The sequence below is a fragment of the Aulonocara stuartgranti genome (genome assembly GCF_965226115.1).
Source record: "Aulonocara stuartgranti genome assembly, chromosome: 5".
In the NCBI taxonomy this organism is placed as follows: domain Eukaryota; kingdom Metazoa; phylum Chordata; class Actinopteri; order Cichliformes; family Cichlidae; genus Aulonocara; species Aulonocara stuartgranti.
In genome coordinates this window covers 1,553,777-1,580,303 of record NC_138943.1, presented here as the reverse complement: position 1 = coordinate 1,580,303, position 26,527 = coordinate 1,553,777, and the positions used below count along the sequence as shown (strand labels likewise).

At 46.1% G+C, this 26,527-nt stretch overlaps 1 protein-coding gene across 1 annotated transcript in view; it reads right to left on the bottom strand.

Moving 5' to 3' along the window:
* Positions 1-26,527, bottom strand: part of dag1 (dystroglycan 1) — a 56,093-nt gene that overhangs the window by 3,992 nt on the left and 25,574 nt on the right. The window contains exons 2-3 of the mRNA XM_082533440.1: positions 22,910-23,592; positions 145-606 (exon numbers count right to left, since the gene is read on the bottom strand). Of these exons, the coding sequence (XP_082389566.1) occupies positions 145-606; positions 22,910-23,317 (870 nt within the window). The 5' untranslated portion in view covers positions 23,318-23,592. The remainder of the gene's footprint in view (positions 1-144; positions 607-22,909; positions 23,593-26,527) is intronic.

Below are 26,527 nucleotides of genomic sequence, written 5' to 3'. Positions count from 1 at the left end.
GTGACTATTAGAATTATTTATAAGTAGCTGCACAAGGTAACTAATTTTGTTCTATAAGAAGCCCTTCAAATTGACACAAACTGCTCAGTTCAGAAAAGAGCTTTGAGGGGTACTGCTAGTAGAGTGAAATGACTATTCACTCACCTTTTTGGCATTCCCAGGTCCAGCCATAAACGCAGACATGTCAAACAGCCTGTTGTTGACCACAGGGAGCATCTTCATGTACTGAAGCCCAACACCAGAGAAGCTCCTCATGTTATCCAGAAGCTCTACCCTCTGCTCTGAGCTCATCTTTGTCAAATCAGCATCCAGGATCACCGTCAGCACTGTGACCGGTTCCTCGTTCCCACACATGAACTGTTGGACGTCATTTTCAGTGGACGCCTGGTTAGACGTCAGCTGAGCTGAATCTGAATCCAGGCAATCTTCAGGGTGCACTGCGATGGAAAATACCTCTGAAGAAGACGAGGATTTAGTGTGGTTGGAGATGGACACGGTGATGTAGTGAACACCTTTATCCTCTTCCAAAGGTAGACCTTGCAAGATTCTGCTGCTGGCATCCCAGTGCAGCCATTCTGGGAGCGAGTCCTTACCCATCTCTGTAATCTGGAAGACAGAAGAGGGGGGGAAAAAAAGAGCCAGATAATTATATATATTAGCTAGCTTAACGGTTTTAGCATGTAGCTACAAAATATCCAAAAAACTGGGTTGGAAGGGGAGTTGGAGATGTACTATGATGTGGTTTGGTTTAGGCCAGGGGTGGGCAACATTTTAGATGTGTCCTTGATCCAACACAGCTGATTTAAATGGCTAAAAGTTCTCCAGAGGCCTGGTAATGAACTAATGATTTGATTCAAGTGTGTTGACCCAGGGCGAGATCTAAAACCTGCAGACCCTCGAGCCCTGGAGTTGGACACCCCAGGTTTAGGCTCTAATCAAACATGATTTCTGGTCAGCTTTGACAGTAGTCTAACAGTATCAGAAGACAGGTATGAAAGTTTTGGGACCTCTCTACTTCAATTTTGCAACGAACCCGATGTAAACGTAGCTTCTTTGTGTAAATCTGAAATGGCCCCTCGGTGCTCGTGCCGCTAGCAGTCAACCACAAATGTCGATGCTCAAATATAAATCATAGTTTGTCATCAGCGTCTGCATTAACATAACCCCTACGTCAACCATAAATCCAGTTTAAGCCTTCCTCCTTCAGCGCATATGGACACACTCAACAGAATTGTAATTTAAACCCGACTAAAATTAAAATAACTCGGCCAATTACACGGCTGGGGACGCCCACATGGCAGGAGGCTGATGGAGAGAAATGGATCGCAGGGGACTGACAATGCATCCGTGCACATAAATTCAAAAACAAGAGCGAATGCATCCTGCGCCGCCTCCCCGCCCCCGACCCTCCACCAGCCCCTACAAGTTAATTCTGCGGCTAATAAATCCTGGTTGATAAATTATGTAGAGGCAACGCTCCCTAGACACATCATTAATGCTCTAACCAGCACACACGCGTCGCCGGGGGAAAACACACACAAACACACAAACACACACAGCCATGCAAACAGTCGAACACACACACAGAAGCCTATTTTCCATGAGAGGTGCAGCGCATGTGGCCACCTCAACAAAAATCAAAAGCATGCCAGCAGCTGGACTTCTACCAGTTACCCCCTCGTGGACAACAAGTCTCCTAAATACCCCCCTTCACGCCCCCTGCTGGATAAGCGCCCTCAAGCCTTCTCTGGCAAACTCTTGGATCTCGTCCTTTTTTCCAGAAGCAGAGCAAACAGCAAAGGGACATAGTGGAAATAAGTTGTTCCAGTCATTTTATTTATATCTTCCTGCCTTTTCTTTGTTGCCTCGCCTGCTTTTCTCATCCTCAGTTTCCCGTCAACTTCACTCTACTTCCCTTTCTTTCTGCATCGCCATGCTCTCCTCTTTAGTCCCGCCTTCCTTTTCCTTCTGTCATTTCAAAGTGTCACGATTAAAATCTGATGCTCCTTTTCCCCGCCGCCAGATAAAAGCTCATTTCTGGATGTCACGATTCAGCTCGAAAATTATTACTGCAGGAAAACAAATTATAGATACAGTTCTGTCCACATAATTATAGATTACAGAAAAGCAGACAGGGCCCATTATAACCGACACTTGAGCTTCATAACATAGGCTGTTTGAAACCAGCAGCCTTCTGCGATGCTGCGCGGCGAGCAGCAGAGACGGCAAAAATATCAGAACGGGTCAACGGCTGGAAATCAAGAAACAAAAATCTTCAGCTTCCTCGGCTGATTGAGTTTGTCACAAAGTGTTCTCCAAAGACAGAACTTCAAACCAAACGCCTTCTGACACGGCGCTGCAAATTAAATCACAAAGAGACGACGAAGGACAGGCGAACTGTCGGGCAGCGATCTCCTCCAACTCGTCTCTAATTGTTCGGTAAATTGCTTAATTTGTGTCCGAATAGCAGAAGGATGATCGCTTACTTAAGAGTTGCTAATTAAATATGAGTGTGAGGAAAAAACAAGGGTGATCATTTCACTTATCGAGGCCTATATCAGGAAAAACTCACTGCTGTGCTGTGTTAGTACCGTACCGGAGCCCCAGTAACACCAAACTGGGCCCCAGGTCCAGACAAACACAAAGGAACCGTTGCACCCCAATAAACATATCACCCTTTATACAGACATTCAAACAAATAATATTCAGTAAACCTAATTTTAGTAATTACTATATTTTTATGATCTCATTTCTTATTCTGCAGGGATGTAACTCCCTGGTGGGCTGTGAAGGTACTGCAGGTTAAAAAAACTATTCAAAATCCTTAATTCTTATAAAGGTAAAAAAAATGACAAAAGTTAAAAATTTAAATGACTTATTCCCTGAGGATTAAGCATAAAATCAAATTATAATCTTTGGTTTAATTCTTATATCAGGCAGTAGGACAGCATCCATTGGGACTCGTTCGTCTATTAAAATCTTCCTTTGGACTTCAGTTTTCAATTTTGAAAAGAAGTTAAAAGACTGAAGCACGAATGTGAAGTTTAAAAATGATTTATTCTTCATTTTGGGGGTGCGTTTGATCCCAAATTCACTGAAGAGACTTTAATTTGAAAAGTAAAGCTGCTGATGAATCAAATTCAAGAAATGAATGAAAGGAAACACAAAGGGAACAGTTCATTTTCCTCTCGTGTGATGATCAGAGCCGTGATTACAGGTTCGGGTCGGCTGCAGAACATTTTCATTCTTCACATGATCCCAACAAGCGTTAAGATATTAGCAAATAAAAATGGAGCGATTCACTGATTCGGCTGAGATGTGAATTGGACTTGTGTGTAGCTTTTTCTGGCAGTTTCCTGTTATTTTTGGACATTTCACAATTAAAAGGCGCTCGAGTAAATTCATCTCCACTTTAGTTTATTGTGGATCTCAGTTCTGAGGACTTCTCTTCCTATATGCATTTTTATATGCAGGAAAAATCCTGGTGAAATATAAAAAGCTCCTGCTGCTTGCTACCAGGCATCCACCACAGGGTGAAGACATGTCGGGAGAACGTGACGAGAGTGGAGCAGAAAATAAAAGATGACAATGAGAGGTGGTGCTGAATGATAAGCTGCAGGCCAGCTGTTCCCGTTAGCTGTGTGGATACAAACGGCAGATGAAGCTAGTCAAACCTGATGTTTTTTTTACTAAAAAACCCCAAAAACCCATCTTCCTGACCCGACTGACACTAAAACGGCAGCGGCACAGGCCCGACTCCAGCTGTGATTGGGTAAGCGCATCCCCTCCACAGCACATTCCCCAAAGCTGCTCTCCGAGGCAGCGTTCCTGGCTCGGCGTACGTTAAAACAGAACACAACAGCACCTTTTTAACTCCTGCATGAACCCAGCAGAGAGCGTGGAGTTTCCCGCTTCCCTAAAAGAACATGAAAAATACATCAAATCCTCTCAAAATGTCAAGAAAAATATTTCACATCTTTTCCCGGCACAAGTCTGCGGCGCAGAGGAGTTTGATGTTTGGCCCTAAAGGTTATCGTGCGCTCTCACGGGCTACTCTGGCTTCCCTTCTTCCTCCCATTTAGCAAGCACCTCTGGCGAGGTTACAGCCCAAGCTCCTCTGAACCAGCCGGGAAACTTTGGGAGGATTGGTCTGCAGAGGAGAATGGAGGGCGCTAAACCGCTTTGTGGGACATTATTAAAGGTGAAGGCGAGGGATGTACGGACGTACCGAAGCAGCGAGCAGGATGAGAACCTTTCAGAGCTTCGGTTAAATGCTCGAGGACTTTACAGCAGAGAGTTCCTTTGCATCCAAAAAGACTTAATGCTTAATGATGACGTTGGTGCTTTATGGCCGATTCAAAGACCGAATCACTGACATGCAGACAGAGGTGTGGATGCCCCCCCACCCCCCCACTTAAAAGACTTAATTAAAGCCAAATACGTGATAATCTCAAAGTTGGGACTTGTTTCATCGTCTTTGAAACAAGTCCCAACTTTGTGGCTGACACATGCGTCAGCCACAAAGCCACCATGACTATCAGCTGCAACAAACTAGGCAGAAAATGTATTTGAAGTCTGTGTGAGCGACAGCCATGAAACACGAGGAGACGTTATCGCATATCAGCAGCATCATCCTCGTTTTCCTGCGCGTCGCCGGGCTCGCTCGCTCTGCAGGCTCAGCTTCCTCATTCAGAGACGCAGCCTGGACAAAAAGTCAGAGACGGATCGCAGAGTATTCGCAGTGTGTCTGACGTGCAGAGGGCATGAGCTTTATTTTGAAACACCCCCTCTGACCTCTGGCACGTAGGCGTGGACACTAGCAGGCTCTTTAACGAAGCACTTCTAGTTCGAGCCCAGTGTTTGAGTTTTCATTCCATTAAAGTCATTTTTAAATGAAATGAAATTGAATATATTTTATAGAATTATATTTTTAATGTTGGCCGTGTTATATTATTTATGTTCTATGACCTACATTAGCTGTTGTAAACGGGCCGCAGCGTCTCTGCCTGAGAGTAAACAAAGGTTTTCATGTCCTCTCTGACCAAAAGGACCCTCGTTGATAGCATCACAGTCGCTACGCTACAGGAGCAGCGCTTTTATAGACCGTCCCACCCGGTTCTGGCTTGTGAAGGTGTGGCCTGCATTAGCCACGCCCTGGATTTGGACACAGGTAACACGTGTTAACGATCACAGGTGGTGTGACACATAATTAACTTCACTTCTGTCCTCACTCTCTTCACACCCGGCGCTCTAATGACCTGATAATATGGCACATAGATACACCGCCTTTATGAAACACTGGACACACACACACACACACACACACACACACACACACACTTTTGTTACCTCGAGAAAAATGCAATCACAGAGCTCTTTCAAAGAAGTCCAAGAGTGGGAGCGAGCGCGAGGCAGATAGACTGAGATAGTGACAAAGACAGGAAGCAGGAATGAGTGAGAGAAAGAAAACGAGAGGTCAAGCAAGAATAATGAGAGAGAAAATGAGGGAGAGATCTCCTAAACATGGACATATTACGAGGAGGCGTCGAGTCTCGCAGCAGAAAGAAAGCAGCTCATTGTCGCAGCGAGAGGCGAACGCCGAGAAAGGAGTCCATTGTTACGGCGGACCTGGTGACAGCTCCACAGATAAGCCTCATATTTGGGAGGAGGACGAGGATGAGGAGGTGCAGCGGGAGCACAGTGATGCGATATGATGACTTGGGGCGAAATGAACCTCAGAGTGAGATGAAGGAGGACAGAGGGAGCGTGAAGGGAGGAAGAGAAGGAGGAATGATGGGGGGAGCAGAGGAGTGTAAGGAAATGCAAAGAGGGGAGAAGTAGAGCGAGGTGAGAGGCTCAGCGTGGGGCGAGTGAGAAAGGTTGCATTCAGAGAGCAGGCGGGTGGGGGGGTTGCAGGAAACCTGCAGAGGGAGAGAGGGCAAGATGGGAATGGCTGCCTGGCACAGTCGAAGGTTTCCAGTGGAAAATATGAAGACGGACGGACGAGCTATTGGGGGGGGCTTCAGCTGGCCAACAGGCAGGCGGATGTTTATGGGGGGAAATCCATCTTAGAGCCTATTTTCTGCTGTTAAAAATTCGAGGCCCCGTCCACAGCAGGCACACTCACACTCTCGCGGTGCAGTCAAGGAATTGGAAATATATGAGCAGCGAGGGCCGCGAGCTGTCCAACTCCCAAATGTCAGCTTGATCGCAAAAAACAACCAAGTTTTTAAAATGGAAAAGTTCTGAGATCGGAAAATGGGTTTAAAGGCAGTTCGATACGAACGCCGCTCTCCAAATTCACTATGGAGAACACTCAAGCCATTTTCACACAGGTCACTGTGGACTTTTTCCCCACAGTCGTCCTTCTGTCATGCGGCACAGGAAACACATTCTGCACTCCTGGAAATACTGTTTGTTATAGGTGACGGGGTCTGACGAGGCACCGCTCAGGAGCCACACGGGACTGAGCCAGGCTGAGCGCAGCATCTGCACAGCACCTCTGTCTGACACCTCAAAGGCTTCGGCCTCTACAGCAGCACGGCAGTAAAGACGTCCAACAACAGGAGGTCATCCTGGGAGCGAGGACTGAACCCTGGACTTTTACCCCGGAGGCAACAGCTTTGTATTTGGGACCGTTTACTTTAACTGGAATGACTCTAACACAGCTTCATACAACATGCCTCGTTCACCCATTCATACAAGCACTTGCATCTGTGCTCAAGTCCTTTCTATCCACCAATGACACGCATTCATACTCTGATGGATGCAACTTGGTGTTAGTAATATTGTCCAAGGACATTCGACATGTAGATGGGAGCAGCCGTGGATCAAACCACCAACCTGCTCTACCTCTGTGACTTATGCCGGGCAGTATTTTAGCAATAATTTGGTTTCCTGGAACCGTTTATTAAGTGTCAAGTCTGAGCCTCAGTTAAGCTTAGAACACCATCATCTTTGGCGTTTTTCATCAATGGAACTGCTTCTTCCTGGTAAAAGGAAGTTTTTCCTTCCCACTTTCGCCAAGTGCTTGATTGTAGGAGTTTTCCCTGTATGATTGTAGGATCCTTACCTTACAATAAACAGCGCCATGAGGCAACAGTTCTCGTGTTTTGTTGTTAGTTTTATATTTTACAATAAAGGCTATCTATATTCTATTATTATATTCTATATTATTATATTATATTCTATATTCTAGTAGAAATAACCGAACTGAACTGATTTTTTCTTTGTTCTGATTTTCTAAGCGCTCATTCACGGGACTGTTACCTGCACAAACATGTGATCAGTACTGCAGTTCCTGCTGGCGAATTCGGACGAACAATGAAAATCATACAGAACACACACGTGGAAAAAACACAGATTTACACACAGCTACAGAGGTAAGTTAGACACAGTGCTGGTTTGTAATCTGCTGAAAGCTTTAAGGTATCAAACAAGATTTTCCATTCTCAGTATAACTAAAAAGAGAAGTGTTAATGTCGGCATTTCTCCAATAACAGCTGCAATATGCAATTATTATAAATTATATATACCTGCATTATAAACCAAAATTGAATTAATACATCCTCAAATATAAAAATATACACCCAGAACTCTGCATGTTTGTGGAAGGTGGGTTTACTTCATGGTCATAAAGTCAAACAGGGGTGTAGATTCCCACAGATGAAACACGTTCCAGGAAAAATATACTCTTCCTATTAACAGGCTCTATTTCAGGATCAATGTGGGATCCACAGGAATCAGCGGCATCAGGAAGACATTATGGGCTGTGGGAGTTTAAGAAGTCATTAAAATGTTTGCGACTGCTGCGCACAAGTTTGCAGTTACACGCACACGTGTGTGCACGTCACACACACTCATAACCACACACACGCGCCTATTATAAAGTCGTTAAAGTATGACGATGAAGCGGCTCTGGGCTACAAAACCTGTGCTGAAGTATGCGCTCTTTATATCACACACACACACACACACACACACACACTGTGGAAAACCCGCCCGCCAAGGCCTGCGGCACGCTCACAAAGCTCTCCTCCTGTGTCTCTCTATCCCTCTCTCTCCGTTTTCTTGCCGTTACAATAACGAGCCAACAGAAGCCGGCCATTGTGGGACTCCAGCTGTGTGGGTGAGAGATTCAAAGGGAGGGAAGAGAAAGATGTGCGTGCATCAGCCGCTCCTGCAGGAGGAGAAAAGACGAGTGTGTGAAGCGGCCGAGAAAAAAGGTTGCAGGAGAGTGTGTGTCGTGTTATGACAAGGACGAGTGGAAGGCGAGCGAGGAGCCGAGCGCACAGCTTGCGGCCTTTGCAGAGACCGTCCGAGGAGCAGGCTCGACTTAGCAAACACGACAGAGCCGAGCTTCCTACCGCGCTACGCCGGACGCGCGAGCGAGGAAAATGAAACCGTGTAAACAAAGCCAGCTGAGACAGATGTGTGTGTGAGAGCAGAGAAGCTGAGCTGGAAGGGCAAAGAAAATGAAAGACTGCATGCACACACACACACGCTGCATATAATGTGCATGCACGTGTACTGTGTGCTAAAAACAATAAACGTGTGTGTTTGTTATCTTGTCTCAGCGTGTGGCTCGGTTTTCGCAGACTCTCACTTTCAGCTCTGACTAATGCTGCAGCCCCACCACACCACAATTACTCACCACACACACACACACACACACACACACACACACACACACACACACACACACACACACACTCTATCCTCAGCAGTAGAAAATGTTCCACTATCTCTTTACTCTCAGCCTCACGAGGAAGGCAGAGCACAGGAGTACACACACACCTACACACACACCCACATCTTCATCTTCCTCTGCAGCGCTCGAACACAAATACCTCAGAATAGAGACTGGCCTAAATATCTGTCAGCCGATGAAACAGATCTGCTCTCCAAAGCCGTCCTCTAAAATGACATGGTACCTCCGTCTCCACAATTCTCTCCATCTTTGTCTCTTAAATTTATTTTCTCCCTGTTATCTTTCCTGGAACCTCACCTTTCCTCACCTTGCATCTTGTAAACTCTTCCCGTTCATTACTGAACTCGAGCAGTCTTATTCTGTTTACTGATGACACAAAGTTATTCCATTTTTCACTGAAAAAAGTTGCCAAACACAAAGCAAACACCTGGGGTGGAGGTGGGTTGCAAAGTGGCTTGCAGGAGCACGCTGAAGCGGCTTAAATGGCGTGTCCTGCGTCAGCCGCAGATGACCACATGGCCTCGGTCACATTTGCTGAACGTGTACGCTCGTCTCGCCGTTGAATTATGTCAGCGGCTGGGATTTAAGGCATCAGCTGGAAAAATATGTCTAAAAAATGACATAAAATCTCAAAAAGTAGCAAAAGAGAAAACGGTGCTCACAGCATTACAGTCCTGAGTGAGCCGAGCGAGAGACTCAGCAGTGATTCACAGTAAAGAGTAAACTAAAGACAGCGCTGTGGGCCAAATAAGAACGCTGTTAAATCCTTTGTGACACGGCTACAATGGAGGGAAAAAAATGGACAATTAAGCACACGTCACACAAAGTTACGCTCCCATCATTTCTTCTGAGATGTGAATAAAAGGAGCTCAACCACAATTCGATTTGCTCTTCTGTTTGACGGACTCAGTTTCCCACCGGCCGTCTTCATCGGGAGACCTGACAGAGCGAGCGCGTCCTTAAAGACGACGGACTCGGCCGAGGCCTCGCTTGTCCCCAGGTCAGCAATTACGCCCTTTTTCTTTGCTGAATAAAACATTAGCCCTCTATATCCGGCTAACGAGCTTTAGTGCCGACACCAGCCATTAAATTTGAAACGCGGTGCTCGGGGATAATGAGAGACACGGTATAGAGCGTCCTTCTTTTGAAGCGGCGGTGACGCTGAATGCTGCAGCCTGAAGAGGAGACAGAAATAAGATCGGTTTGAGATGAGAGGAACGACACGGACGGCCTCCTTCCAAGTCGAGATTTCAGCCTGTTTATATTAACACCGTTGGAAGAGCGAGACCGAACAGAGCACACCGGGGTACTTGGGTACTGAAATCTAAGGCCATGTTTTTCTGGGGTATTTGTAGCCTTAACGATTGGCTGCCAAGTGTTTTCTGTGTGAGTGTGGAAAAAAAGTTGGCGTTCATCCTCCAGCTTCACTGTGCTAATGTTATGCTAACATAGCTGTGTCACTAGCAATCACGTAGCACAACATTATATACCAGCTAGCCCAACTTCAGTAACCCTAAAAACATCACTGCTGTTTAGTTTTCTGTCTTCATTTATGTTGGAAGTGGTAGCAGAGCTGTACGTTTGAATTAGTTTCAAAAATCTCTCAGTCAGAACATGCTATGAAATGTTTAGGTGGAAACTAGCGAGCAGATATTTTAGGCCATATCGCCCAGCCCTACGGTGCGCCTTAAAAAATATGATAACTTCTACCTTCTTTAGCTTTAACTTTTTGTGCGATGGTTAGCATCTTCCTACCGCAGATGCCTTTCATGGTACAAAACGTTTCGTTGACATTGTTGTTTGTTGGCGAGAAAACTTACAAACATACAGTGCAGCACTTCAGAGTCACACTGCTAGCATCGAAGATTTATGTAAATTTGACAAGCTGAACGCATTCTGGACTGTACACACAGCACGAGATCGATTGACAATGAGAAAAAAAGCGTGCAAAATTGCACCAAAAAAATCAGCGAAACAGCGAGGCCGTGAAAGGTGAACCGCGTTATAGCGAGGGACCACTGTAATATATGCACAGCCACCCATTGGTCAGTGACGTCTGGCGTTTGTTTCCAAATTGACCTTGATGTTGTTAAATGAGACATATTTCTACACCCTGCTCTAACATCCTGTACGGCTAAAGTACAGAGACAACTGTCTCTTATAGTCTTATGTGTAAATATGCTGGATATTTTTAATGGACTTTATACATTTCAGATTTAGATGTACTGATTTTTTTTACATTGTCAGTCTGACGGCCAGTAAATCCATTATGTTTGTCAGGTGCACTGACTGGTGTCAAGTGGCTTTTCTGTTCTATTCTATTGTATTCTATTAAAAGGAATAGTACACCGATTGGTTCTCTCTCACTGTGGATGGTTTGGGTTTAAACCTCAGGCCCAGCAGATCTGGTCTTCTAATCTAATTTGCGCTATTATTTCTTTTTTTCGGCAAAGCAGCCAAACCACAAAAGCCGACAGAGCCTGCATGTTGTGGAGGAAGCTGCCTGCTGACAGTGAATATGGGAGTGATTTCAGCTGATTGAAAAGGCTGATAGCGTGTCACGAGGACTCTCTCCTGATTGGGTTGCAGGCACCTCAGTGAGACTCTGCCCAACATTCGGGCCGATGCCGTACTTTTTGAACTTTGTGCACACAGTGAAGCATCACTACTGCTTTGACTTATTAAGGCAGTCAACACACAATCTAAGACCGCAGCGTCTAAAAATAAACTGCCACTGTAACTTTCACACACCAAATATGGCTCGGCTCACCGAGCCTGGCAAGCCAATGAAAGCAGCCCACCACGCTCCAGCTCCACTCCCCCTTTGGGCGACAACCAAGCATGCAGGAGGATCCCGGCCAGTCCAGAAGCCGTGGTTGCCTGGCTACGGAGGCACACACCAAAACAACGTCGCCGGGAGGCATTTTTTCAGCAGCACGAGCAGTATTTACTTTCAGAAACGAAACCACTGAAATGAGCTCCATCTTTCTCTGCCGTGCTTTTCTTTGGGAGGTTAGGGAGTCAAACGGTGGCTGTTTGGCAGTAATTATGTGTGCTAAAGGTCAAAGGGAAATCACGCCCTGAAACCCAACACTGACATGAAGGCATCAATGTGAGTAGCAGAGAAGCAGCTTGACACTATGAGCAGGAGAGTCCCAGAATGTGAAGCGCACAAACCCTCATTTTAAACTGAGAGCCATCAAATTGTGAATGAATTTGTGGGAGCATATAATTTGGAACATATGAATCAAGAAGCCTCGCCTGCTGTATGTTTAATTACATAGCAACATGGCCACCGCCGTCCCGGTGCCAGTAAACCCATCGCACCGTGCTAGCTTACAGCTAGGGTGACTCATATGTTCTGGTGTGTTTTTATCTTTGGGTCGCCTCCTCCCTCCTGCTCTCTTAATACCAGTTTTCCACTGCTATCCTGCCAGCTAACAGCTCCGGAGCTACAGGGGCTCACAATGTAAGCCTGTCTGTAAAAAAAGACTGCAGGACAAGCAGAGAGGCCCGCGACAAAGAGTGACAATGCTGCCATTATCAGAGGAGAGCCTCGAGAGCCAGAATGAAAAGTTTTTGTGAGTAAAGAGACGTGGAAGCAAATGGAAAGAAGGGGAAATAACAGAATGACGGCTGCGGTTTTAAAACCCATCGAAAAGAAAATGCAGAGGGAGTCTGGCAAAAAAGGAGAAAATTACAGAGAAGGGAAAGAAAGAAAAATAATTTTTGCTTGTGCTTGTGTTGCAAGCTAATCTGCAGTAGCTGAAATGGGAGACTGATTGCTGATGTGGAAGAAAAAAGATGAAGCACAGAAAAGAAAGGGAGTTCCCTTCAGTCGTGGGCAGAGAGCGGTGGAAATTTAACAAGAAAAAGAGACGGCGAATGATTTGGGGGGGGCAGGAGGATGAGATCTAATTGAGAGGAGGGAAAAGGATACAGCGGGGAGGAGAAGAGAAAGTTAGTTTTCCCACCAAAATGCCCCCGAGGGAGCCGCCGTTAACAACAACAAGCCACTGTCTCCGTTCATCAGGAGGGGAGTGATCCAAACAGCGAGTCGATGTGTTCTGACAACCGCACGCACGCAGCCGCTTCCTCCCTGCGTGCAAACACACAGCAACACGCAGCCGCAAATATGCATGCATCTACAAGTGTGCGGCCACTTATTCTGCTGTATGTGTGCAGGAAACTTGAAGATTTGGCTGTTTAGATTTGGATCCACTAGTCCGTGTCATCGGGAAGAAGCGCACCCGACTCAAATTCAGCCTACAGCAGCACGGCGAGCCCAAGGAAGCGCCAAGAAGATGACGAGACAGGCCTAAAGAATCCCAGCTTTAACCTCCTTGGAGCTGGCGTACACATATGTGGACGTCACATTTTGGGTTATTTAGACCAAAATACTCAATTTTGCTCTATAAAGGGCCTGAATCCACTTACGAGGACGTTATACTGCTACTGTTCTATCGAAATTTTAAATGAATATCCTCATATGTGGCAGCACGGTGGCACGGTGGTTAGCACTGTTGCCGCACAGCAAGAAGGTCCCGAGTTCAATACCACCATCAGGCCGCGGTCTTTCTGTGTGGAGTTGGCACAGACATGCAGACATGCAGCTTGTGGGGATAGGTTAATTGATTAATTCAAATTGCCCACAGGTGTGAATGCGGGAGTGAACGTGAGTGCGAATGGTTGTCTGTCCCTGTGTGTTGGCCCTGCTACAGACTGGTGACCTGTCCAGGGTGTACTCCGCCTCTCGCCCTATGACAGCTGGGATAGGCTCCAGCACCCCCCGCAACCCTGAAGAGGATAAGCGGAAGCGAATGGATGGATGGATGAAAAAATATCTGGTAATTCTTCGTTTTTATATTCATCAATCACCCCAAACATCAAAGAGAAATTAAAAATGCATGCCGTGGAAGAGTTCCGGTTTTAGGAAGTTAACATCACTGCCTAAAATGGTGCTAAGAGGTCTACGTTATCCTAACAGAGCACTTGGCTCTCGCTCTGCAGGCCTACTTGTTGTTCCTAGAGTATTTAAAAGTAGAATGGGAGGCAGAGCCTTCAGTTTTCAGGCCCCTCTTCTGTGGAACCAGCTTCCAGTTTGGATTCAGGAGACAGACACTATCTCTACTTTCAAGATTAGGCTTCAAACTTTTGATAAAGGGCTGATCAGGTGATGCTGAATCAGCCACTGGCAACAAAAGACTCCCCCAAATCTTCCCACCGTTGCCAACTAACGGGATCTTTTTGGACACCAGCTCCACGCGGTAACAGCCGCTCCCTACAGTCTGCCAGCAGAGAACCATGTTGAGCCCATAACTGTGTCGTCTGTTGGAAACGTTGGTTCATGCTATAACAGTACGAAGTGTTAACATTATGGCACTTCAAATAATTTCGAGTCTCATATTAACCAAAATGCCATTTAATCATATAGTGTAGTATTAAGTGGACACGGCCCTGAAAAACAAAGGCATTAGACTCCGTGTCCTTCAGTGGTAGAAAGCTGTAGACTCTCGCCCACGAAAAAGTAGACAACAGGGGACCATCATTTACTGAGAAAGTTACTGAGACACTGTTGTTTAGAGTAGAATGGCGTAGCGGGTAATAAAACTGTTAAGCGTGCGTCACCATTTTGAGATCCGTGGCACCGTGTCATGCAGGACGCATCACCCTTCTAGAAGTATTGTGTAAGAGAATAAAAGTTGATGGTCTCCTGAGCAGTGGTTTGTCTTCCATCGGATGCCTCTGAGGAATCAAAAGAACTCGGTGAAGTGTTGATATTCAACAGAAGCTGTCCAAGCCCGACTGTTTGGTGTACAGTCTGCGTTTCCTTGGCAGCACAGTCAACAGCAGAACTATCAGGCGGTGCAGCGGCTGATATGAATGCACTGGCTTTCAGTGCAAACCATAACTTGGTGTGGTTTAAAAGCTGCTGCTGAAACCCTGACCATCAGCAGAAGGGACCAAAGGGGCTTCGGTGCTTTGATTGGGCAGCAGTCAAAGGTGCAGGAGGTGGACGGGGAAAGCAAGGTTGATGCATCTCTGCTTCGACTCCAGATCCAGATAAATGGTAGAAAAATACAGATAGACTTCTGACGAGGGTCACCTGCTAAACCATCCATCTGACTGAAGTAGTTCTAGTAACACTGAATAAGAGATTTCCAACACTGTCCACACTGAGCATGTGTCGGAGTGATTCACTCTCTCTTTCTCCAGCTCACACCTCCTCCTCCTCTGGGTGTGAGCTCAGATCTTTCAAGCAGAGCAAGACCAGCGTTTTACCAAATAAACTGTTTGTTATCCAGAGTTTTGCTTTGAGGCGCTTTTACGTGGAGGACAAAGACGCAGGGAGTGGAGGCGTGTTGGAGGGAGGGTGGGGGTCCTTCCACAAAGTAATTATGAAAGGGTTAGCTGTGAGTATCTGTCTTTAATCTTCATGCACAATCACAACATTGAGATAACAGAGCAGTACGCAGCATCTGCTCACAGGCAAACAGATGAATACCCACATAGGCTTCTTTCGTTTTCCGTGAACTGAAGCACAAAAGAATTTTCAGCTAGCGTCAGTTATTTCCTGGAATAAAAAAAGGAAAAGCGGGTAAGCGTGCTTTGCCTGCCAGCGAGCCCATCAGCCAATCAGCTAATTACGCTGGTAATTGCAGTAATGAGGCAATGGAGAGTGCTCATCTGCTGGCCAGAAAGCCCAAACTTCCAGCCACTTCCATTAATAACAGCAGAGAGAACCACAGCAGGGTCGTCGAGTCCCAGCAGCACCTGCACGCAGACGCCACGATCGTAAAGGTTCTGGCTCTCCAGCCGCTCTGAATGATAACATCCAAAATAAGAAAAGTAAGACCTCCTCTTCCACCTCTGTTTGGGCGCTCTGCAGTTTGCACACATCGTCCAAACCTTTTCATCTATTCCAATAGGGCTGCTCAATTAATCGAATTTTAATCACGATTACGATCTGGGCTTTCAACGATCATTAAAAATGACTGAGCCGATTATTAGCCCCTCCCTCATTTATCCGCGACACCTTAAAGGCCGGTCCGTGAAAATATTGTCGGGCATAAACCGTCCGTGGCGCAAAAAAGGGTGGAGACCGCTGATTAAGAGGACCCGAGGGAAGCTCGGAAAGCTAAGCAGAAGTTATTTGGAGAGTGACTGCTGTTGGTTGAAAAGAGTTAAAAAAAAACAAAAAACTTCAGTGGTGTTGCACACTATTTTATATTATTTTTTTTAAAGTCATTGTTAACCCTTTAAAGCCGGTCAGAGCAGCACGCTCCGTTTTGCGTAACTATTTTTAAATCCCTGTAGAATCTGAACCGTGTAAGCTAGCGCAATAATTTGTTTTGCATATGAAACCGGAGGAGTTGTACTTACATCTGATGCCATCAGCTTGTCCTCGGTCACGGTTTCCTTCCACATATAGCTTTGCAAAAATTGCATAAAAAGCGCTTGCAGGAACAAAAACATAATATTCCAGAAACACGCTTTGCCGTTCCTATCAGCTGTTCGTAACACTTCCCACAGTGAAATGATGCACATGCTGTTTTCTTTGCAAATTTGCATCATAGGATTGTTTTTTGTTTTTCCTGCAGTATATAAAAATTGCTGTATCTCCAAAATAAAACTATGAAGACACTCAAAATAAATTTCCTGTGGTGGGAAACTATTTTTTGCAACTTTATTGTATTTAAAGTTTTGAGGGATAAACCTCTTAAACTTCTCCAAGTAGAAATATATGTAAACAAAACAAAAGCGATTTTCAATTTTTTTTGTAGTTTATTGCACTTTTTTGCAATTTATGTAATTACTATGGACTTAATGCATACATATTATTAAAATATGGGCTATAACAGTTGTATTGATGTATAGCAACTTGAAATGCTCCCACAAATGGCACTACAGCATGTAAAAAAATATATATATATAAGCTCTGGTGGACTTGGTTCTATAGTAGGTCTTAAAGGGTTAAATAAATATCGTCAAATAATCGTGATCTCAATTTCAGTGAAAATAATCGTGATTATCATTTTTGCCATAATCGAGCAGCCCTATATTCCAAAAGCTTTCAAATCGCTCCACTCTGACAAGGTTAACCTGCCACGAATCTGCCCGGAGTGGAGAGCTGAGCAGATGTCTGTCTACTTTCCTGAACTCATCTCAGGTACAAAAACATTTGTCTAATAACACGCCAACAACAGCTTCAGAGCCGCTCGCTGCTGTGTGTTCACAAACAGGTAATCGGTGAAGACTGGACACGCGTTTCAACGCTGCCAGTGTCTGAATCTGAAGTTCTAGCAGCTTTCAGACCTCCCTGATGGTACAACCCGCTGGAGAGCTCCCCAACATGCCAGCTGGAAACCAGCATAGCAACAGATACAGCTGAAATAACAAGACTGACCATGTGCATTTGTTGCACGAGTTGGAAAAACAGTTTAGCACGGCAGCTGGTCCGAGGATGAGGAAGGGCAGCAATTTAATGATGTGCGTTCTTTAAAGCATGTTTGAGCTTCATACCTGCAGAGGCGGGATGAAGCTGTCTTAGGCTACGTTCACACTGCAGGCGAAAGCGCATCAAATCCGATTTTTTTGACCCTATGCGACCCATATCCCATCATGGTGTGACAGTGTGAACGGCACAAATCCGATCTGGGTCACTTTCGTATGTGGTACTGAATCCGATACATATCTGATGTTTTAGAAAGCGACTGCTGTTTTAATGGTCATGTCGCATTAAATCCGTCTTTTACGTCACCGACACAAGACAGACGCCAATTATCAGCGCCGGAGAAGACATCGTGAACGCTTCCTGGACATCCGGTGAAACTGCTGAGAGGACAACGTTGGAGAAACGTGAACATTTTATTTGTACTGTATAATCTGCAGATTCTGACAGAAACTATCCTTTGAAGCAGCGCTCCTCTAAAACAGCAACAAGGATCATTATTAGGTTATTTACATTATTATTACATTATCATTATTATGTCAATAACAAAATAACTTAAAGCAAAAATTGGGAAACGTAAAGTCCGAAGTCTTTATATTAAGGGCCATCAGTCAAACGATATTGTTGCTCTGGGTCTAAACTGAGCGCGTCGTGTGTGACGTCTTCTTTTGCGCATGCGGCCGCTTTGAGCGTTCACACTAGAGCGCGTTTGCTGTCGCATTTTATTTGTAGTGTGAACGAGCAGACAAAAAAATCTGATTTGATCAAAAAAATCAGAATTGAGCATCAAGACCTGCAGAGTGAACGCAGCCTTAGATGCTCCCCTATTCACACAATGGCAGATTTTAGCCCAAATGGTCCTCCAGACGCAACACCAAAGGGATCTGCATCTCTTCCTTGTTAGCTAACTGTGTACATCGCCTTCAATCATTTGTCAGTTTCCTAAATCAGCCATTAAAAATATAAGAACCTCTGCTCTAAATGAATCTTCAGAGAAAGCTTGTAAAGCTGCATTTTCTCTGTTTCATAATGACTCAGTGTAAGAAAGCGCATTGAAATCCATTAACCAATGCAGCCATCTGTCGGCCAATATCAGATCAGTACTGGCCCGTTCAGTTTATCACCTAATATCTCACCGCGACCCTTCGATGAAGAAACGGTGTCACATTAACCTCAAAAAGGATTCAGAAATGTGTTTAGGCAGCTGCAGCAGCACGGGGAAACGCTACGGCTCTCAGAGATATCACTCAATATAAATAACGTGCACTTGTAAAGGTTTATACTGTATTTCTTAAATCACCCTGCGACCTCTTTAAAACCTCCTCTGAGGCTGATGTCCTGCCCACCCGGCTGAGAACCCTCATCTCTACGCGGTATGAAAGGCTAAATGGCGATGCATTCACTGATGGGGCACCGACTGCTCAGCTAAAGGTGAATGAGCAGGCGAGGCTGTCACGGAGCTGGAGACCTCTCAAACTCTGGCAGATTTTCATAAGAAAAGGCCATTAGTATGAGTGCAACGGCAAGCACAAAAATTGATTTGGCCTTTCGCTCCACAACCTTCAGCGCCGACCTTCGAAATACCTGAGGGGGGGGCTAACATCTGAGGAGGAGGGGGTGGCGGGGAGAAAGTGTTGAAATTTGTAATTGAGGACAGAGCAGCAGCGGGGAAGGGATGTGCAGGGCTGAAATTAGAAATGGAGGAGGAGGTAAACAAACTTTGTTAGAGTCGTGGGGATTTCTTGGCTCGGCTAAAAGTCTGAGAGCGGCGCAGGACGAAGGTGCCGACTCCTTCACGAGGGCGCTTCGGCAGGCCGGCGTATCTCGTGCTCCACATCTAATCTGTGACCTTTTATTTGCAGAATTTTACAGAAGCTGCGGCTTCTAAGGTCAGGATGTCTTTTCTTCCTCTCCTCCCATCTCTCCGTTCTTCCTTGCTTATACTTCTTCCATTTTTTGGCTTATTTGCCCACGCTGTCTGCTCCTATTGGCTCTAATAGAGGCCCAAAGCTTCCAGTGTGACAGATATAATCAGGTTTGGAAGAACAGCTTTCGCCTGCGGGACAAATGGAGGGAGAAGGGGTGGGAGCGAGGAGACAGAAGAGCTGGAAATTGTGATGGGAAGTGTGAGAGGAAGATGAGTAGAATGATTTAAAAAAAGAAGGCATGTCAGAAGAAGACGAAGAGGAAGAAAAGGTGAGGCTGAAACGGAAAGCACCGACTCCCAAACTCACGTTAGACTAGAAGGAAAAAGCCAACCACATAAACCAGGGGACTGACCCAGCGGGTTTATTTCAGCTGTCACATGAAATCTGCGTCATATTCCCTTAAACTTCCAGACAGAACGCACGCGGCGCCCGGTTCCTTCAGAGAGCCACATCGAGTTCAGCAAACGGCCTAGATCGCTCATCCGTAAGCTGTAAAAGAACATTAACGCTAATGAAACACTAAACAGAAGCTCCCACTGCTTGGAACTTCTGCGAATCATTCACATCGCTCCCAAAATTCACCTCTGACATTTTTGTGCCGCATGTGCAGGAAAACATCTTTCCAAAGTCGGATTGTGTGCAAATGTGCCGAGTTTTACTGAGGCGGTTTAAAGTAAATTAGCGTGCCGCTCGTTGCTGGGGGAGCTTGATTGATATGATCTGATGTGACTTGACAGGGGTGGAAGAAAGGAGAGGCTGACGGGGGAAGGATGTGCAGGGCAGAGATCGGACTTAAAAGCAATGGAGATACGAAGGCAGGGGGAGGGGAGGGGGTAAGCAACAGGATATGAAAGGCTGGAAGGTGATAGGGAGAGGAGGGAAGTTTAAAAGTGATAATTAGGGAGAAGAAGAAAGATGGCGAGGGGCGGAGGAACAGCAGGAAGGTGACGAAGAGAAGAATGGACGGCATGAAGGAAATATAAAGATTTACCCCAGAGAGATGAGTGGATGACGAGGAGGGATGGAGGGATGGGAAGCTGAGGGCGATGACGTCAAGCGTGAGAGAGGGTGGAGGAGAGAAGGAGATGAAGAAGGAGGCAGGAGGTAAGGAAGATAAATGGAATTAAGGGAACAGAATGAATAACTGGGACAAGAAGAGGAAACAGAAAGAAAAGAGAGAGGAGGGCAACGCTGCACTCAGGTATGAGGCCATATATTATAGAAAATTGGCTATTGTGGAAAATGCGGTGCAATTAAAAAAAAGGGCATTTTTGCTGTGAATGGCCTCAGAAATGTGGCGCCTCGGGACAGGTTCTGAGCAACGGCGCACGCGTGCTTCATTTCCCGGACATATTTTTTAGTGATTGTTCTTTAGAGTTCATCTGTAGTTGGCCTATTTGCTCAGCACGAAGCATTTGTAACCAGCACCCACCCAGAGGCGGTCCGTTTTTTGTGTCTGCACATGCTGAAGGTTTGGGGCACTTTATTAAGAGTCTTAGCCATGGACCGGCATCATCAGAAGGGCGTGTGATGGGTCTCAACTCCCCCTGCAAAATGAGCCCAAACATCCAGACAGAGCCATAAAGAGGAAACGTCAGCCGCAAGAAGGCCAAGACGTCCTGCAACAGGTGCTAATGCCGTCACACTGCAGCTTTGACATTCCCCCACTCCCACTCACAGAAGGGATTTGAAACTGTGTTCAACTGTCCAGCTCGCTGAAGAGCAGTCCAGCCATCAGCAGAGTGGTTTTCACCTGTTCTCTCCCCTCCATTTGGGCTGTTGTCTTTTACACGTGAGAAGCAGCAACATCACACTATGTGAGGATCAGATCCTCCTGACACCATCCAGAGTCCACATGTGAAAACAGCCTGAGAGATGCCAAACCCACGAGGGATGATGCTGAAGAATCTCACTCAACAATCAGCACGAACGACTTCCTTCTCTCACCCCAACCAATCACAGCAGATGGCCCCGCCCCTCCCTGAGCCTGGTTCTGCCGGAGGTTTCTTCCTGTTCAAAGGGAGTTTTTCCTTCCCACTGTCACCAAAGTGCTGCTCAGGGGCTCATATGATTGTTGGGTTTTTCTCTGTATGTATTATTGTAGGGTCGACCTTCCAGTATAAAGCGCCTTGAGGCGACTGTTGTTGTGATTTGGCGCCGTATAAATGAAATTGAATTTCATTTCCTTTAAATGACTGAAGCTGATCCACTCCACTGTGTCCACATCACAGTATTGCTTCTTGTGAGGTTTTCCAGTGGAGTCTGATTTACTGCCGAACTACATTTAGTATTGACAGACGAGGTTAAGGCTGCACCTTTCAAAAAAAATCTCCAAAACTTGGAAACTCTGTTAAATCACAACGTAAATGTGTTTATTTCCACGACGCGGTCACTTAAAAATGACAGCATGCCGGCGAAATAAGAGCTGGACTGAAACAGCCTCGTACTCCACTAAAACCTGGACATGGTCTTATTCATCTCATACTTCACTCACAGAAGTCATTCAAATTTGCAGCCTATAACCAGAAACCCTTCAGCAGCTACCCCCCTTTAAATCAGAGTCCCTCTGAGTCTTTGGATTTTTTAAACTCCCCAAAGCTTTTTGGCCTCTGATACTTGCTCTGTGGTGTGTGAGTGATGTTCTCCTGTGAGTGCCGTTTTGCTTGTTTTGCATGTATTCCTCTAGTTTGGACATACTTCTCCTGCTTGTTATTTATTCCCGCTGTCAGTTGGCATGAAGCATCCATGATTTCATGATACATGTGCAATGACAATGAAGCTATTCTATTCTATTCTGAGCTTCTACTTTAAACCTGCCGAACCAATCACAGCCGCAGCGTCACGTTACGCGACTTGTTACGTGACTTGTTACGTACAGCACAAGTGCCAAGCCACACATGTGTATTTGTTTGGGAAGCAGCCAGCCGCCGTGCCGCCCGGGTAATGGAGGAAAAGAGTGCGCCGACTAGAGAAAAATCAACCGAGAGCGTGACCGAAGGTTACCGAAGAGAAAACAGATGATGGTTCCAACGCCGGAGAGATTGTCGAACGGAAGAGCCACAGAAGTTCCGTAGTGTGAAGGTATTTCTGCTATTTCAAGTCAAACAGAGTAGCGTGCACTGTAAATTGTGCCGAAAGCAAGTCTGGAAATACAATAAAGCGGTGCAGCTCAGTCTCTGGCTGGAAGCGCTGATTCGTCATTCGGCTTTTGTCAGACTAAAGTAACTGTTAAAACTGTTTGAAAAGCTCAGCTATACAACAAGGAGAGATTGAGAATTTCCTTTTAGTTCTCAGTTTATTTGATATTGACAAAAGTTAGTCAGTTTTGTCTGTTCTTCTGTAAAACAAACTAAGATTTATTTTTAGAATTAATATTTTGTTTCTAAGTGGAATTGACAATTTAGTCTGTTTCATTTGTTCTATTTTGAAACTTAAACGCTTTAGCGGCTGCCTTTTGTGTAGTTTGTAATATTTGCCTTTATTTATCTGAAAAAGTCTCGTGTTCCTTAAGTACATCTACCCTGTTGAACTTATTATGGGAAATAAATATTTAAATAAAAACAAGCTGCTGATTATTTCACATTTTACTTGTGAGCAACGGCACATTTAAATCTTACAAATATAGTTATTTGGCTGATATCGTGATAGATATCGTTATCACCTGAAATGAAAAAAACATATCGTGATATGAAAAAATCTCATATCGCCCAGCTCTACCTGAACATAGGATTTTAATAAGCTCATAAGTAAGACCAGAATGTATTTAAAGTGAGACGTCTTGGCGTGTTTGATCAAACGTGGTGCGATTGTGTGACTCACCTTGACGATATCACCCAGGTAGACATCCTCCATCTTGTTTGGCACCTTCATCCGGAAAATCCGACCCACCACCGCTGAAGAGTCGGGGAAGGCTGTGGGCGTAGCTGCGTTTTGCTGATTTGCTGCCGTTTCGCCAACGTCCGCCGCCGCGACGCCCTCTGTCACTTCCTGGAAGTCCTGCAAGAGCGAGGAGTGCATGGAGGCCTCGAGCTCGCCTCTGCCTCCGTCAAACCTCTCGCTTTCTCCGCCCGCTTCTATCAACACCATGCCGCCAAGCACGTCGATGTCCAGCTCCGCAGCCACGGCCACGGTGAGCAGCACGCCCAGCAGCACGACTCTAGTCCTGGGTAGTCTCACGTCGAGGCCGTTGCTCAGCCCGAGCCGGCCCAAACTTTGTTTATCGCGCATTCTTCACCTTTTGTCGAACCGTCACTGATGCAGATAATAAAATAAAAAGGAGGATGTCCGAGTGGGAGGGTGGGGGGCTCAGGGGGAGCATGCACCCCCGACAGACAGAGCAAATCCCTCTTTACAAATCTCCCTCCCTCTCCAGCACCAAGGAAGAATCTTCTCTTTCTTCTGTTCCTCCTCCTCTTCTTCACTCGGCTTTATTCCTGCTCTCCGTCTTTTGTGCTCGCCCCTCAGAGGGTTACGAGTCCCATTGTGCCGAGCACCTTCGAGATCTGTGAGGAAACACAAGAAAGGCACAGTTAGACGAGCAGTTTGAACACAAGGGGCGAAAAACACTCAGCGCAACCCGAACAGGCCGAACTCAAAGCTCACACTCCATCAAAAGTCAATCTCACGACAAGTTCGGCACCTTAAACCGATTTGTGCGACCCAAATCTCATTGCTGATAGAAATCCATCATGGACTGCACGGAGGGTGTAAGGAGGAATAATATTATCAATGCTGGGGAGTAATCTGATTAGTTCTTACAGACACACACACACTTGAATCACTCATTGCTGAGTTATCCAACGAGTCGAGTCAGGAGTATGAAAGTGCTGAGAGAAAGGAGGGAGAGGAGGCTGAGATGGATAAACCAAGAGGGGGAGGTGAAGGTGATATACGGTGGGACCTTGGATTAGCCAACAATGCCAAACCAGTCAAAGCCTTCTTGGAATTCCTAATGAATGCATGCCTTCTCTATTGTGTGCAGGGTCAGACTGAGTGTGTGTGTAGGTGTGTGTGTGTGTCCATTGTGAGCGTGGAGGGTGAACTCAGAGGTTGTTATTCATACAGCTCTTTCATGGCGGAGAGGATCCCCTCCTGAGCGTGTGTGTGTGTGTGTGTTTGTGACAACACAAATGATTTCCCCCGAGTGCTTTCATTAGACAGAAAGAGGGCGAGAATGAGAAAGAGGGACCCCCGCCGTGACTCCACTTTGCCCCGTAGCAGATGCCCGCTGGAGAGAGTGAAATCACCGCAGGACTTCCCCGGCAACAACAACACCCGGCCTCCCAGGTAGCTTTTCAACCAGCTCAAAGGACCCTTTGTTGTCGCCGCCTCGCCCTCGGCGTGCATCACCTTTGAACAAAACTTTGTTTTTAATCAGGAGCGCCACGGTGTCGTTCCCCCCGCTGCTCAAGCTTTTCTACAACGAGTCAACATCCGGAGCGAGGGAAGGAAAAATCACTGGAATTTCGACATTTCCTTTGTCAAAGTCGAGTTGCTTTTTCTACTTTTAAATGTTTTCATTTCCACTGAAGCTCCTTGGAATTACTTCTGGTGCGTTAAAGTTTTACTGAGGCTTCTTGAAAGTAGTCCAAGATGGCCACCGTGGATAACCCCCCCCCCCTCGCTTTCACATAGGGTCCCTTCAACTGCAGCGCCAGAGGCAACATCCCTCCCGCTTCCTCTTCCTCCTTATTGCTTTTCTGTGCTGTTCAATCTGTCATCGGTTTCTCTTCGTCTGATTGCCTTCGCTGCTTTTGTCTGTTTCAGGATGTTTTTTGTTTTACATTTTGTCCTCACACGCCTTTCTTCATCTCAAACACTTCCTGTCCTCCCTCCAGAGCATTAAGCTACGCCACGCCTTTTCTCACATCTCCAAAACCTTCAAGGCCATTTTTCTTCTTCTTCTTTTCCCTCCTGGCGCTCACTCACCTATCAAAAACACAGCCTTTCTATTCATAGCATGACAATGGGGCTGACGATGGCGGGGGAGCGTCGCTGTGAAAGCGCCGGCGAGCTGGATGAAGAGAAGCTGTCAGCGCACAGAAAGAGAGGCACGTAGACACGAAGGGCACAGAGAGAAGTCTTTGACTCTGAGCGGGACAGAAAGCTGCCATTACCTCAACACCTACAACACCGCCCCCCAAACATGCTCCACCCACCTCCCGGCGTTGTAGCACAGGTGGGCAGGAAGGTGGGCAAAGACAGCCAAGAAGGGAAGGAAACGGCAGCTCTTGGTTTCAGCATCTCGGGTTTAAATCTGGATTCAGACTGAGAACCTGGTGCTTCCTGATTGGTCAAAACCATCAAAGAGAAGCCTCCCCTCCACATCATCTATATGTTGGGCAAATTGTTTTATTTACTCCAAATAACCATGTAACTTGAACCAGGGTTCATCGGGGTCGGACCGACTGAACCGGAGATGGTGTCGCTCCAGCGCTTGCTGCGTGCTTTCATAAATCAGAGTTCAACACGAAAGCCTTTCTGTCTTTATGTAAGCTGCTGATTTTCCTGAAAACAGAACAAAGAATCCTGAAGGTGAATTTATTTCCTTGTAAAACCACAGCAGCTGCAGGACGTAAAGAAATGAGGCAACACTGTGCAAAACCAGCCAAACTAATGCAAGCGTAATGACAGCCGGCTGCTGAGGAATGCGGGCGCATCTCTAAGAGGGATGTCAAAGTAAATCCACTTTTAAAAAGCAAACGTGGAACCGACACTACAAGCCCAAAGCCCAGACATTTATCCAGAAACATTTTGGGTTTTTCCTGCAGTCGATGAGGTTTTCGGTGTAATGTTTACCCAACGCACCGACCTGGAGGTCCGGAGACGATGATCAGAATATCAAAGCACAAGTTTTCTGCTTCTTTGGTCATTTTTAAACGAACTGCAATAAAACAAACACTCATTTACCGAAACATAGCCCGACATCCGGCCCGCCGCTGCTCAGGGGCCAGAATAAGCATCCAGACCTGGCTCCATCTCCCGCTATTATAAATAAACGGCTAACCGGACACTTGCTGCTGCTCTTCTGAGCGGCAGTGACAGTCGTGGGGGCGGGGGTAACAGAGTAAGAGGGTGAGGACTGGTGAGGGGTGGGATGCAGAACTAAAAGCAGAGCGGGAGTGGGACGTTTGAGAGGTCTGGCAGATGATTCATCATCGGTTTGAGAACAAAATGTGAAATGCTGCCAGTAAAGTCTAAACTTGGAGAGCCCGACGTTAATAAAAAGGTGGGTGTCCCTCCCCGCTCTTCTTCCTCACGCGGGCTGCGTGAGGAAGAAGAGCGGGGAGGGACTCCATGTGCAGAGACGGCTTGAGTCTAACCACAAAATATCTGACGTCATCACCTCTTTACGAAGACATGGCTCCTGTGCTGCTCTGTCTGATAAACAGGGACGTCACTGAAACGAGCTGCCTTAAAACTCCTCGTCACTGATTA